At 47.6% G+C, this 13,527-nt stretch overlaps 1 protein-coding gene and 1 long non-coding RNA gene across 5 annotated transcripts in view; one reads left to right on the top strand and one right to left on the bottom strand.

Moving 5' to 3' along the window:
• Positions 1–13,527, bottom strand: part of UHRF2 (ubiquitin like with PHD and ring finger domains 2) — a 419,355-nt gene that overhangs the window by 353,297 nt on the left and 52,531 nt on the right. The window contains exon 2 of one of the 4 annotated variants that reach the window (XM_029614073.1): positions 4,530–4,748. The exons of 2 other annotated variants lie outside the window; for them this stretch is intronic. In XM_029614073.1, coding sequence (XP_029469933.1) covers positions 4,530–4,682 — 153 coding nt within the window. In that variant the 5' untranslated portion in view covers positions 4,683–4,748. Of the gene's footprint in view, positions 1–4,529; positions 4,866–13,527 lie in introns of those variants that run through there. One more of the 4 variants, XM_029614064.1, reaches the window with a different exon arrangement.
• On the top strand, positions 5,200–11,999 carry LOC115097927. Its single transcript, XR_003858366.1, has 3 exons — positions 5,200–5,754; positions 7,038–7,196; positions 8,819–11,999. It is a non-coding gene; the product is annotated as an uncharacterized LOC115097927 (long non-coding RNA).

Below are 13,527 nucleotides of genomic sequence, written 5' to 3'. Positions count from 1 at the left end.
ACTCCTTGAGGGATCTTTGGGGAGGGCTCCAGGGCTAATCTCCAGGAGTGAGTACAGCACCCTGCCCTGGTTGCCAGCCCAAGGTATCAAGGGCCTGTCCTCCCCATCCATGATCTCCAAGGTCCCGGCCGCTTCCTTGGTCAGTGGCAGGCTCAGATGAGGGGAAAAGTTGCTTTGGCGACCTTTGGTTGGGGCGGATATCCCTGTTGCAATCTGAGGGAAGGGGGAACGGAAAAAGTAAAATTCCCCACATATCAGGGGAACTCCCCAGAGGTCCGCTCCTGGGGGCCTCACCGCCACTTAGTTTTCTCCTCTTGCTGGAACGAGGGAGGTCGGCAGGCAAAGGGTAGTGAGGGATTGGGTTGGGTCTGAACTTCCATTGCTGCCCCTGCACTGGTGTTCTCATCTCCCTTTACAGGAGATTTCCAGAACCACCCTCATTACAGGGGGTGACTGCAGGGGGGAAAGGAGGGGCTGGAGGCCCTACGATGTTAGGTTCTATATTAGGAGTTTCTACCCAAGAAGAAGATCTAGGCATCATAGTGGATAATACATTGAAATTGTCAGCACAGTGTGCTGCGGCAGTCAAGAAAACAAACAGAATGTTAGGAATTATTAGGAAGGGATGGTGAATAAAACAGAGAATGTCCTAATGCTTCTATAATCACTCCATGGTGAGACTGCACCACGAAAGCTATGTGCCATTCTAGTCACCACATCTTTAAAAAGATATAGTTGAACTGGAGAAGTATTGAGAATGGCGACCAAAATGATAAAGGGGATGGAAGGATTCTGTTATGAGGAAAGGCTAAAGAGGTTAGCTATTCAGCTTGGAGAAAGATGGCAGAGGAGGGATATGATAGAGGTGTATAAAATCATGAATGGACTGCATTGTACTTTAAAACTTCATGTGTCCTCAGTAGGGGGCTCCGCACCCCATATTCCAGTGTCAATCTGTCTATCTTCCATGCAGCAGATGAGGATGCGTTGCCAGAGGGGCGCAGGCTGAGCCTCTGCGGCTACTGCCGCATAGGTGAGCGGTGTTGCCAGGGTGCTCACACCTGCATTACCCCCACTCTGCTCGGTCGTGGTTCCCCTCACAGAAAACGTGAAGGGTGGTGACACATTATGGCCACTCCCCTTCTGTTTTTACTTCCCGGGGATGGAAGGATGGGGGAGCGTTTGCAGTCGAGGACCTAGCCGGTGGGGTCTTGATACGCTTCACCTTTGTTTTCCTTTTTTTTTTTTTTTTGGAAGTGACATAGATGAGGAAAGGAAAATAGTTCTGGAAGATGGAGCAGCGAACAAGTCCAAGATAGGCTGTGCCACATACTGAGGGTCATGTCTCTGCCGCACCTCCCCAAACTCAGCCACTTGTGCCACCACTGTTTTTGGTGGGCCTTTTGGCTGGCAAATCGGAGGTTGCATGGGGAAGTCAGGGGGTTACAGAGCCTGTGACACTGCCCTCCCCTCCCACACCCTCTTCCTGTCCCGCGGAAGCATGGTGGTGAACAGCCAGCTGAGCCCTCCTGCTTAACGGTGTCACAGGCAACTATGGGTGGAAGGAGAAGGAGTTGTGAGGAAGGTGTCATTCCTCAACGTCTGAGTCTCTTTATGAGACTGGCTATCAGTCTTGGTGGCTGCCCAGCTATACAGGCCGATACAGTACACCCGTTTGGCCATGCGTTTTACTCTCAGAAATTAATGCCTGCCCAAGGGCAGGCGTTAAGTTCTAAACAACCTGGAAAAGTAAACAGAAAAGCAGAAAAACTGCTTTTCTGTACACCCTCCAACTTAATATCCTAGCTATATTAAGTCAGAGGAACCTAAAATTAAAAAAAAAAAAAAATCTGCCCGCCAGTCAGCGGGTTAGAAAAACGCACGCTTAATTTTACCAGGGTCTGTTTTCCTAACCCGTGGCTGTCAGCGGGTTCGAAAAAACGATGCCGGTAAAATAGAGCGTCAGTTGTCGGACCCGCTGACAGCCAGCTCTACCGCTAATATTGTCCCTGGCGCCTCCTTATTAGCGTGCCATCTCATTTAAACAGAGAATTGCGCGCCCAGGTGAAGTGCCTGAGTGTGCGCTCAACATGGAGCGCCCACTCTCCCGTAATTTTTACAGTATCGGCCTATCAGTGTTTTGATAGCAGCAACTGGGGGGGGGAGATGGTAACTTCTGCCACTGTAATGTGTGAAGAGGGAGGGATGACAATGTGGATGGGACTAAAGGGAAAAATAAAAAGGTCCCCTTACCTTCAGAAGATGTCAATGAAAATTAAAAATTTTCAAACAAAGGAGATTCTTTAAGTGCCTTCAGTAGAGGAAGGGGTTGTCAGCAGTGACTGCTGCTGGCCTCTAATGCTCCCTTTTCTTTAGGGAGGTGAAATTAAGCATGAAACAAAAGGGAAGGGGGGGGGGGGAAGAGATAACCAGCACCGATTAGTCACATGGAGCAGGAAGACCATCTATGATGATAGCACCGGTGAGACATTTACTTTCAAAACCAAAACCATTTCACTAAGCGACCATGCATCAACCATTATCAATAATATATTTTGTATCTCTATTCCCCAGTAAAAGCAGATTACGACAATTCAGGTACGTTAAGTACCTGTCCACAATCAGAGAAACAGTAAAATAGTGCATGATTCCAGGAACATTGCTTTTTGTTTGGACAGCAGATGTGAACAATAACTAAGCTGCAAGTACTAATCTGTACATCGCATGCATGTGTAGGATGTACATTTGTGCATCCATTCATTTGATTCGTTTTGCTGCATTTCACAGCTAAGCGTGAAATGACGCAAATAGACAAATGGACGCACAAAACAAATGGTGTGAGCATATGTGTGCTTAGTGGCGAAATGAATCAAACGAATAGCTGCATGAATGCAAATCCCTACATATTATTTTTAGGAAACGCAATCCTCTAAGGTGCCTGAGTATAAAGGAAATCATTAAAATATGTAAAGGAGTGAGGTGAAGCAATCAATAGTTACCTTTACCCCTTTTTTAACACTAACCTTAACCTCACTCCCCTCTGAGCCGTCCTTGACCTCCAACAATAGAATAGTTTTTGACTGTGTTGGGGGCAGGGCAATAGTAAGCAGGTGAGTTCTGAGGCAGAAAGGTTTTCTTTTTCACTTGAGAAAAACAAGCATCTGGGGTGAAAACCTGCTTCCTCCCCACCCCAATAAAAATGAGTCATCCATTAGTGCTATATTAGGGGGATCTCTGCCACCCCCAGCAATCAGAAAGCAACAACTTCATACAGCTCAAAGGAAGAGGTGAGAGGTCAAATGCGTGGGGGCTATACACCCTGCCCTCCCCCTGCCACAGTGCTGGACATTCAATTTCCACACATTCTCTAGCACCTCCCTCCATTATATCTCTTACTAATGAAAACCTTTACAAAGGCTACGAAAAGAAAAACCTGGCCCCTGACATATTTCTTCTCCCCAAACATACAAAAAAAGGCAACAGGCCACAATCTAGAAGACAGCAAGGAATGGAAACCCAACCCACCAGAAGTTCACCATTTTACAATTTCAACTGCCGCCCGCCTTTTTTTCTGCTGCGTGAAACTGTGGCGCGACCATTCCCTCACATCCCTCCCCACCTCCCTTTGCCCTGGGAGATAAGGGCATTCTGGAGCTTTGGCTGTACGAGCCCTGCTTCCTGTAAATTATACTTTCTGTCTGATGCTGAGAATCCATAGAGTGCTAGACCCGGCACCACATGCGAGCTCTCCTCCCCTCTGAGTGACTTTCCATAAGCGCTGATTTTTTTTTCTCCCCTGTTCAGCCAGGGGCTATATAAAGGCGAGGGAGGAGGCGCGTGTGTGTTTATATGCGAGCAGCGTGTTTATAGCTACACGTTAGACTTCCAATGTTGCCCTCGCACCCTTCTCTCGCCCTCCACCACACCCCAGCCATTATTTGCAGCCACTCCCCTACCCCTGAACTCACCCAAAACCCCTGCAACCAAGGCCAAACACAGGAAGCAGACATTTGAAATAATAGAGGGGAGGGAGCTTAGGCGGACGCCCTCTTGGGAGGTTTAATTTGGCCTGCGCTCCACCCCCATCCTAAAAAAAAAAAATAACCAACACATCTTTTATTGTTTCTTTGCATTGCAGCAGCCCCGGCGGTTATCCCCCTCTTATCCAACCCAGGGGCTCAGGCTGCCATACACCGGAGTCCCGGCCTGACCTATGGGGGGGGGGGGAGAGGGGTGCTGTTGTGGTAGTCCCATGACAGGAATAAAGCACTCGCGGTTTCATTTTTAGCATTGTGGGGATAGAAGAGGCAGTTACCCCTCCCCCTCCTCTCCTCCACCGCTCAGGATCCAGCCAGCCTTATCCGAATGCTTACCTACCATGCCCCCACCCGGGAAACCACACAAATAAACCCCCCCCCCCCCCCGGAAAGGGAAAGGAAGGAATGGCAGTCACAGTGAGGCTGCAGTGTTGGGGAATCAGTGGCCAGCGGTCCTTAGATTTCATCCTTATTTTGTTTTAAATTTTTTACCTGTTTTCCCCGGTAAAAGAGCCGCTGGTGGTCTGGGCTCACGTTGAAGCTCTCCTGGATCTTGGCCCTCAGCCCCTCGATCTTGGTCAGCCTGGACAAATTATCTATGGTCCGGGTCTCCGTGCCATCAATGGTCCGGACCTGGATCCACATTGTCCGCCTTTCTCTTTAATATTTAAGGTTTCTTTTTTAATTTAGGCTGTGAAGGTGTTGGTATTTCTGTATTATAATTATTTGAGGTATAAAAGAAACATTTGAAAAAAAAAAAACCAAAACAATACGCGTGATGACTTACAAAAATCCCAGAATGCAAAAACCCTTCTCTTTCCCTGAATTAAAAAAAAAAAAAATTCACACAAGGAAATCCAAAATGCACCAGCTTGAAAAGGAAGCACGTTCAAATAATCCGCAAGATGAGTATAACAATTAGTACTTGTGGCTTGTTTCCTCTCTCTCTCTCTCCGTCTTTTCAAACCTGGGAAGCCATGTCTGAGCTGCAGGGAGTGTTTACTAGGAACTGTTCTCACATGGGGGTCACGGCGCCAAGCTAAAATCTCGCGAAAGGAAGAGGAGGCAGCGGTGCAGCTTCTCGTTGTTACCAAAGAGGCCGAGGGCCTTGTTGCTTTCTCTCTTGTCCTTTCCCCTCCCCTTCCCTCTCTTCCTGCTCCTCCCTCTCTGGGGCTAATCGCCAGGTTTCTTGCTTTTGCTTTGGGGGTTTTTTTTCCTGTTGTCCACCTCCCTGCCCAGCAGCCACTTGCGCTGGGCTTTACAGGAAAGATTGCGACATACTCTCAGTTTTGATTTGGGACACCCATAGCTGCCAACCCTGGAAAGCTTTGGGACACATCTGAAAATGGTTTTTTTTTTCCCCTTTCTGTTTTCATGTAAGGGAACATGGAAGATTTTAGGAAAGGAGTGGATTGAAAAACAGTAGTGGGTTTTGTTGGTTTTTTTTAGTAAGTAAAGGGCTTCCTTTTTTTTTAATTTCTATTTTACTGATTTTGGAAACCCTGTACACTTTTAAGAAAAACTGTGACTTTGCAAGAAAAATGTCTATACAGGTAAAGAGCTCATCCCGTTTCCATGGATGCACAGGGCACTTCCTGTTGGCTGAGATGCCTTTGGAAAGAGCAAAAGATTTTTTTTTTAAGTGTTTTTACATTTAAAAGATGACAGAAAAGAACATTTAAAGGTGCTTCCCTGCAGTTATAGTGGCCACCCCCAGGTGAGATGCATACAGGATCCTCTCTCACGGAGGGAGGGGGGTATTCCTTTGTACTGTTACCAACTGTCCTCATTTTTTCTGGACTGTATATATTTTGGTGGACTGAAAGGGCGGCCCGACTGGAGTGTCGGGCTGCACGGCCCTAACCCACGCAGCGGACGCACTCCAGCGGCTTGGGGGAGGGGGAGAGAGCAAGGAGAGCGGCGTTTGAACTCCCCTCGCGGCGCTGACCCATTGGTCGGGCGCCGCAGGGAGTCTCGGGAGCTGAGAAAAGTATTTAAGGAGAGGGATCCTGCCCCCCTCCCCCCTCCTTCTTACCGGGATTCAGCTAGCAGCGAGAGCAAAGGGGAAGCATGGCTGAGCAGGTCGAGGGCGCGGTCAGTGGCCACGGACTCTGACTCGGATTCTCCAGCAGGTTTGCTAGAGATAGGGGGACAGCTCGAGCCTGGCAAGAAAGAGGAGCCTCTTCAGTGCCTATGGGCCGCGCTGAGGTCTCTGGGGCGGCTGCGTCACGTTTTGGGAGGGGTAAAGGGCGATGCAAAAGTGCTGCAGGGGCCCAGCATGCCTGGCACAGGCTTGGCAGGTCAGCCTGGCTTGTCCAGTGCGCGGGGTAAGGGCAGGGGAAAAGGGGGGAAGACGGGATCCTATTTCCAGCCCGGTGGGCAGGTCAGCATCAGGGGCTGCTGAGAGTACAAGGTCGCCTGTCCCTCGAGCGGGCAGAGGTTCGGTTCCTCAGATGGCCCCCGTGGGTGAGGAGATAGTGGGCAGAGTTAGCGCTATCCGAGCGAGCCCCAGCGGGGCCTGGACCAGAGGTGTAGTGCAGAGTGGGGGGGGGGGGGGGTCAGCTGAGGAATGCGTCCGTGGGACAGGAGCAGTCAAGCAGGTCCTTCTGGGTGGCACAGACAGGGAGAGCCAAGGGGGGGGGGGGGCAAGCTGGATGGGACAAGTTGGTGACTCCCTCGACGCCTGCGGGTCGCACTGGGTGGGGGCGGATCATTACCCGAGGAGAGGGGGAGATTCACAGGGACCTGGATATGGTTATGGCATGCAGGGAGAAGAGGGACCTAACTTTAGGGGATACCCATAACCATCATGGGGTCAAGGGGAATTCGAAGGGGGCATGGGATACATCCCACAGCGCGGTGAGGGTGAGTGGTCTGAGGTGCATGGCGGCCCTCCCAGAAGGGGTGGCCATCCTGGTGATTCCTAATTCTGGGATTATCCCCAGGAAAGGTTTTGCTGGTGCCGTTCCTGTGGCTGCACTATCTTCCTCTGTATTGCAGAGCGACCGATCAAGGCAGCAAAGCGGGCACAGGGCTCCTGAGGGGACGATGCAACAGCAGCAGAGGCGCAGGAGTCTGGTACCGCGGAGGCAGTGGAAGACATGGCGGAAACTCGTGGGGCAGGAACCGCAAGAGTGATGGTGGCCCATCCAGCAAGAAGTGAGTCTGGTTTGGGACATGGGGGTGTGGATGGTGGGGAGACTAGTGCCAGGGGAGCAGCGGGACAGGCCTTAGGGACCGAGGCAGAGGGGGCGGCACCTAGGCAGTCAGAGCAATCATCGGCTGCAGCAGGCAAGGTTGGGGGGGGGGAAGAAGAGGGGAAGTCAAAGGGCAGGCGGAGGAGGGACCACTCGAGTTCATCCTCCCTCTCGGCGACCTATACGACTTCATCCTCATCGGAATCTTCTGGGGAGGTAGCGCAGATAGAGGAAGGGGGAGCACAGGCATTAGATAGGGGGGCCCCGGCCTTGGTAACCTTATCCGAATTATGGGAAGACGTCTCGCGTTCCATGCGAAAGAGAATAAGGAAGTGTAAGAATATAGACATCTTCAAACCTCTCGAGGGACGTCGGGGTAGGAAGAAGAAGGATAGTGACCGCATGCAGGGGTCTCAGAGAAAGGTGCCTAGGACCATTTTTAACAGGATCCGTTGTTTTCTGAGAATGGTCAGTGTAATAGGACACCAGGATGCATCTCAGTATGGCCCGATGTTAGCCTACGCGGATGCCATTCTAGCAGCGCACAAAGATTTTGAGGGTTGGGCATGGCTCATCTATGATGAGCACTTCCGAGACAAGATGGAGGAGAATAGATTTATGTCTTGGGGTACTCAGCATGTTGGATTGTAGTTGACTCAGATGACTAACAAGGCAGCCTCTGGGGGACAGGGTAGCGGTTTGGGGCCGTGCGTCAGTCGGTGCGGGCAAGCAAGGGAGCAGCATTTCGGATGTCTGGGGGCTGGTGCACGATGTTCCGCTTATTCAATTTATCCAGGAGGCACGCAGAGAGGGGTACTCCAAGGCGGCGGTCACCCGTCAGCTGACGGGTTTTTCATTCTTTATGAGAGCGCATGGCTGGGGTTATCCCATGGGGTGATTTGTGGTGTGTAAGCTGTTGACGGGATGGGCAGGGGGCGTTGTGGTACCAAACGACGCTAGGCGGCCAGTCACTCACAATATTCTGGTAGCGTTATGGGAAGTGGCAGATTCTATATGCTCCTCAGAATACAAAGTTTGTCTGTTCCGTACAGCATTTGTTTTGGCCTTTTTTGGGGCTTTCCGCATAGGGGAAATTAGTGGCTAGAGCTAGCCGGGGGGCAGAGGATACGGGACTACAGCTCCGTCATGTACGGGTTGAGAAGGGTATAGCGAGGTTAATAATTCTAAAATCAAAGACAAACCAGGCAGGGCGGGGGGCGGAATTGATCTTAAAGACGGTCCCTGGACTGAATACCTGCCCAGTAACGAATCTGGATGCCTACATAGCTATACGCCCATTGAGGAGCTGTCATTTTCTGGTGCACCAGGACTTACGCCCCTTAACCTGGTATCAGTTCAAGGCGGTGTTCAGGGCAGGACTAGCCAAGATTGGGCTGGGGGCAGCAACCTTTGGGACCCATTCGTTCCACATTGGGGCTGCCACATCGGCCGCAAGTTCTGGCTTGGGCGGGGAGGTGATACAAAAAATTGGGAGGTGGAAGTCTGATGCCTTCTGGGGATACATCAGGCCGGAGGCCGGCAATGTGGGGATATTATGCTAACTGTCTTCTGTTTACTTTGTAGATGTCATGCCCCTTGGTCAGCAAGCTTGGATCATCGGACATTCTTTTATTGTCAGGGCCCACAGACATGCGGGTCAGCAGCTCTACGACCCTCATTTGGGCTTAGAGGCACAAGGGGTGGCTGTCCGGTGGCTTGGACGCCGAGGAATGCGCTGGCCAGAACTCCTTCCACTGGTGCAACATCTGTTGAATTCCGAGCCTCCTCCGGACGTGCTGGTGGTACACTTGGGGGGCAATGACTGAGGCAAGTTATCGGGCCGACAGTTCATTAGCATGGTCAGGAAAGACCTGTCCCTGCTGATGATCTGGATGCTGCAAGTCATAATATGCTGGTCAGACATTATTCCAAGGTCTGCGAATATGTGTCAACGTAGCTGGGGACGCTGTAGGACCAAGGCCAATCAGCAAATTGGGTCCTGGATGAAAGTAATGGGGGGCGTGCACATAAAACATGAGTGGTCTATATTGCTCAGTCTATTTCTGATATAGAAAATGCATCTTTATCACAAGACATATTTCCTGCATCCCCTAAAAAGACATCTATCTTACCAATACCAAAGAATAAAAGTCAAGACCCACTGGATGTTTCAAATTACCACCCCATTGCAGCTCTCCCATCAATGGCCAAAATCATTGAATCTTTCGTACTTCATCAACTCTCTGACTATACAGAAGATAACTGTACACACGACAAGTGCAAATAAATTCTTATTGGTCAAGATTCATAAAGTGTGTTTTGTTTATTCTCAAGTCGGCAACTCCACTTAGTTGAACACAGTGTTGTACAGCAAATCCCCCAACATGGACCCCGTGTTTCGCCAGTCCAGCTGCTTCAGGAGGGATGGCAATTTTTAACAACAATCTGTAACAAAAGGGGAAGTGTATAATGACCAAAATACAGAAAACTGGGATCGAGGCAATAGTTGAAAACCAAATTTACTGTAACGAACTTGTACGGGAGCACTCTGAATGGACTTTAATGAAGGAGTTTTAAATCCTGCTGACCATTTTGGCGCAAATGCGTGCACCAATAGCAGGAGCGGACACACTAATCAATCACCACTCATACAGGTTCAATGACGTGAATATGCTGTCAAATGAAGTAACGCCACTCAAGTTCCGCATTCAAACCCTTTGGGGAAACGGTGTCCAAAATATGAATCCATTTCTACTCCTTCCTAATGAGAATTGCAGAGAAATCCCCCCCTCTCACGGGAGGAGTGACGACATCAATAACAAAGAACTTTAGGTCTGACACTGTGTGAGACAGTTGTGTCCAATGGAGAACCAATTAGACCTATGTTCTATAATAAGAGTCTTAATTTTGCATGACGTCTTACCGACGTAAAGTTTATGGCACGAGCTATATAGAAGATAACATATTACATACCAATCAACATGGCTTTAAAAAAGGTCATAGCACGGAATCTGTGCTCATCTCATCTTTCAACACAATCTTCAGAGGATTTGACTCAAATACAGATTACATCATGGTATTACTCGATATATCAGCAGCTTTTGATACCTTAAATCATGACATCTTACTGCTAAATCTTAAACAAATAGGTATCACCGGTACAGTTTTGCAATGTTTTAGTTCCTTCATATCAGAACGTCCTCAAAGAATTACTATCGGAAATTCAAAATCTGACTGTACACTACCAAGCCTGGCGTCCCGCAAGGATCGTTGCTCTCTGCGATTCTCTTCAATATTTACTTATTACCATTATGCCACCTCTTTTCTGGACTTAATTTATCCTTTAAAATCTATGCAGATGATATCCAATTAATTGTTCCATTTACCGATTCCTGGAAGAAAACATTTTCACTACTACAACTATACCTAACATCAATAAAAACTTGATTATCTCATAACAGATTAAAATTAAATACTTCCAAGACAGAGCTAATTTTCCTATCAACAGTACCCGATTCTATATACCAACCTCTGAAGAATTTCACTTTCAAAGCTCAAGCAGTAACAATAAGATACTGTGCCAAAAATCTAGGCACACTCATTGATTCTAAATTATCCATGTCCAACAATATATCAGCACTAGTAAAGAAATCCTTTTATAAACTTCAAATCTTAAGAAAACTTAAACCTTTGCTGTTTCCTTTGGACTTTCATTCTGTGACCCAGGCACTAGTTCTGACAAGTTTAGATTTCTGCAACTCGCTATATTTAGGTTTACCCACATCCACCATTCATCCACTACAACTTATTCAAAATTACACAGCTTGTGTATTGTATAATTTATCTCGCAGGGATCATATTACCCCAATTTTACAACATCTCCACTGGTTACCAATATCATATCGGATCACATACAAAATACTCACAATAATTCACAACCTATTATACAATACTAATTCAGTATGGCTTTGCACACTGCTAAGGATCTACAAACCAACTCGGCAACTGGCCCAGCTCTTTGGAACTCCATCCCTGAAGGAATTCGCTTAACAGCAAATACAAAAGAATTTAAAAAATCACTAAAAACGTATCTTTTCACCGTTGCTTATAAAATCAGTTAGCCGACCATATACATACTCAGTATAAAGACAACTATTTTTATAACATCTGTTGCTTCAAAAGTAATCAAACATATTTATAAATATTAGCCAATACAGTAATTGTAACGTATATTATGAAAGTAATTGTATTGTTATTTTAATTATGTATGTTGTATTGTAAACCGCCTAGATGTTCTGGTTCCTGCACAATTTGTGGTATATAAAAACTTTTAAATAAAATAAATTAAATAAAATGTGCAGGGGATCCTGTTTCGGTCGGATGGGGTGCACTTGTCCTTTATTGGCAGGAAGTTGTTTAATAATGCCTTTCAGGAGGCCTTCGAATGGGTTTTCAGCCGGGAATATAGTGCCGCATCTTTGGGGGGCGCAGGATAGGCTTGCCTTCCTGCGTCTTTGGAGGTTCGCCCGAGCCACTTTAGTTCTAGACGGTGGCTCGAAGGGTAGCCAGTTGGGGCATCAACTGGCGGGAGCAACATCCATCAGGCGATTGGTACTGATAAACTCCTTGCTGGCTGGTGGCAGAGGCTGGTTTTAGGTGGCAGCTGCCAAAATTGGACTTGGCCAGGTGGCCTGCAGTTGGTTATCTTGCTGGCAGGTGGCAAATAACGGCTGGGTTATGTTGTAGATGGCTCGAGCTAGTTATGAATGTTAATAAATCTGCAGCCTGTTAAATCCCAATATTGAGTACTGTGTTTTTATGGAATATATGTGAAAGGGCAGTGAAAGATGGTGGAGTGAAGTACTGTCTGCGTGTGTTAGTTACATGAAACTGTTGAAGTCAAGGCAAGATCTAGAAGACAAAGAATAATTATAATCACTGATTGATCTGCCTGAAAACTGATCTGCAAAACAGAACCCACAGGTCTCTGCAAATGACCTATTGAAACATTTATCTGACACTGGAGTAGTTCTCCATAGTATAGTATTGCTTACACAATAACAATCTGCCTGGGTGAATTGGTATAAGGATGTCATGGTTTCGCCTGCTATGCAGTCTCCCCTCCTCAAGGGGTCCTCAGTAGGCCCTGCTCCCAGTTGCACAAGTATTTCCCTGATCACTTGAGGCCACAGCAGTACCATAGTGCCTCTTCATGGAGTCACCTCGGCTTCTTCACCTGGCCAGTCTTGTCTCTGAATTCTGCCTTGCGGCCTATCCAGGCCTTCTGCCTCGCCTCACCTTGTGGCCTATCTGGGCCTTCTATCTTGCCTAGTGGCCTCTAGGCCTTCTGCCTGGCGGTCTCCAGGCCCTGTGTCTTATCTAGTCCTTGTCCTGTCCATCTAATACCATGTTCCAGCCCTGCCTATATCCAGTCCTACACTGCCTCAGTATCCAGCCCTTATCTCCAGACCTACACTGTCCCAGTACCTGCCCAGCCTTTATCCAGGCCACAGCCTGCTCCTTATCCAGCTCTGAGCCAGCACCTACAACCAGCTTGAGCTATTATGTTTTGCAGGAGACAAGTCCTACCTGTCCCCAGAACCCAAGAGCTCAATCTGCAGGGGAGGGAGGCTGGTTAGGCAGAAGATCAGCTTGAGCTCTGCCCTGTGGTCCTGTACTGCTCCCTAACTTCAGCCTGCAGAGCCGTGATAAAGGAAACCTCTTCTACTATCTCATCACAAAAGTCATTGTTTGAATATGCAAAACAAAACTTTGATACGTCTGAAACTTTTTGGAACAAAGTGCTTTGGACTGATGAAATGAAAATCAAACTGTTTGGCCACAACCAAACAAAATACTGTAACTTACATTCCTTATTGTTTCTAATGGTTGAAATTGCTAGCTGGAAAAGTTTAGAGATATTATATTCTTCCCCTGCTTTGTAGTGCAAATTATCTTCATTTTGAAATGCTGAGAAGGCTGCTGCTTTGAGGAACCCACGGGTGAAAGTAGACAATCCCCGGAGTATTTGTTCAGTGTGGAATTGACTTCATCTGACTAACTGAAGGCCTAATGATTCAAACAACTTTTTTTAGGTCTAAACTATCTAAAAATAGTAAAGAATCAACTGGGTGTCTAAACTTTGGTACATGCTATATTCACTGTTATTTTTAATCTGATAAAATCAGCAATAAATAGTAATTCTGAATTAAAAATGGCGATTTAGACGGACGTATGTGCTTCTGCTCCGAAAACGCTTTACCTAAAAAATTTAATCCGACTGGATCTTGGCT

The sequence above is a fragment of the Rhinatrema bivittatum genome, chromosome 1 (assembly GCF_901001135.1).
Source record: "Rhinatrema bivittatum chromosome 1, aRhiBiv1.1, whole genome shotgun sequence".
Taxonomy (NCBI): Eukaryota; Metazoa; Chordata; class Amphibia; order Gymnophiona; family Rhinatrematidae; genus Rhinatrema; species Rhinatrema bivittatum.
Note: the sequence above shows the minus strand (reverse complement) of the source record. Positions and strands in the feature narration are given on the sequence as shown.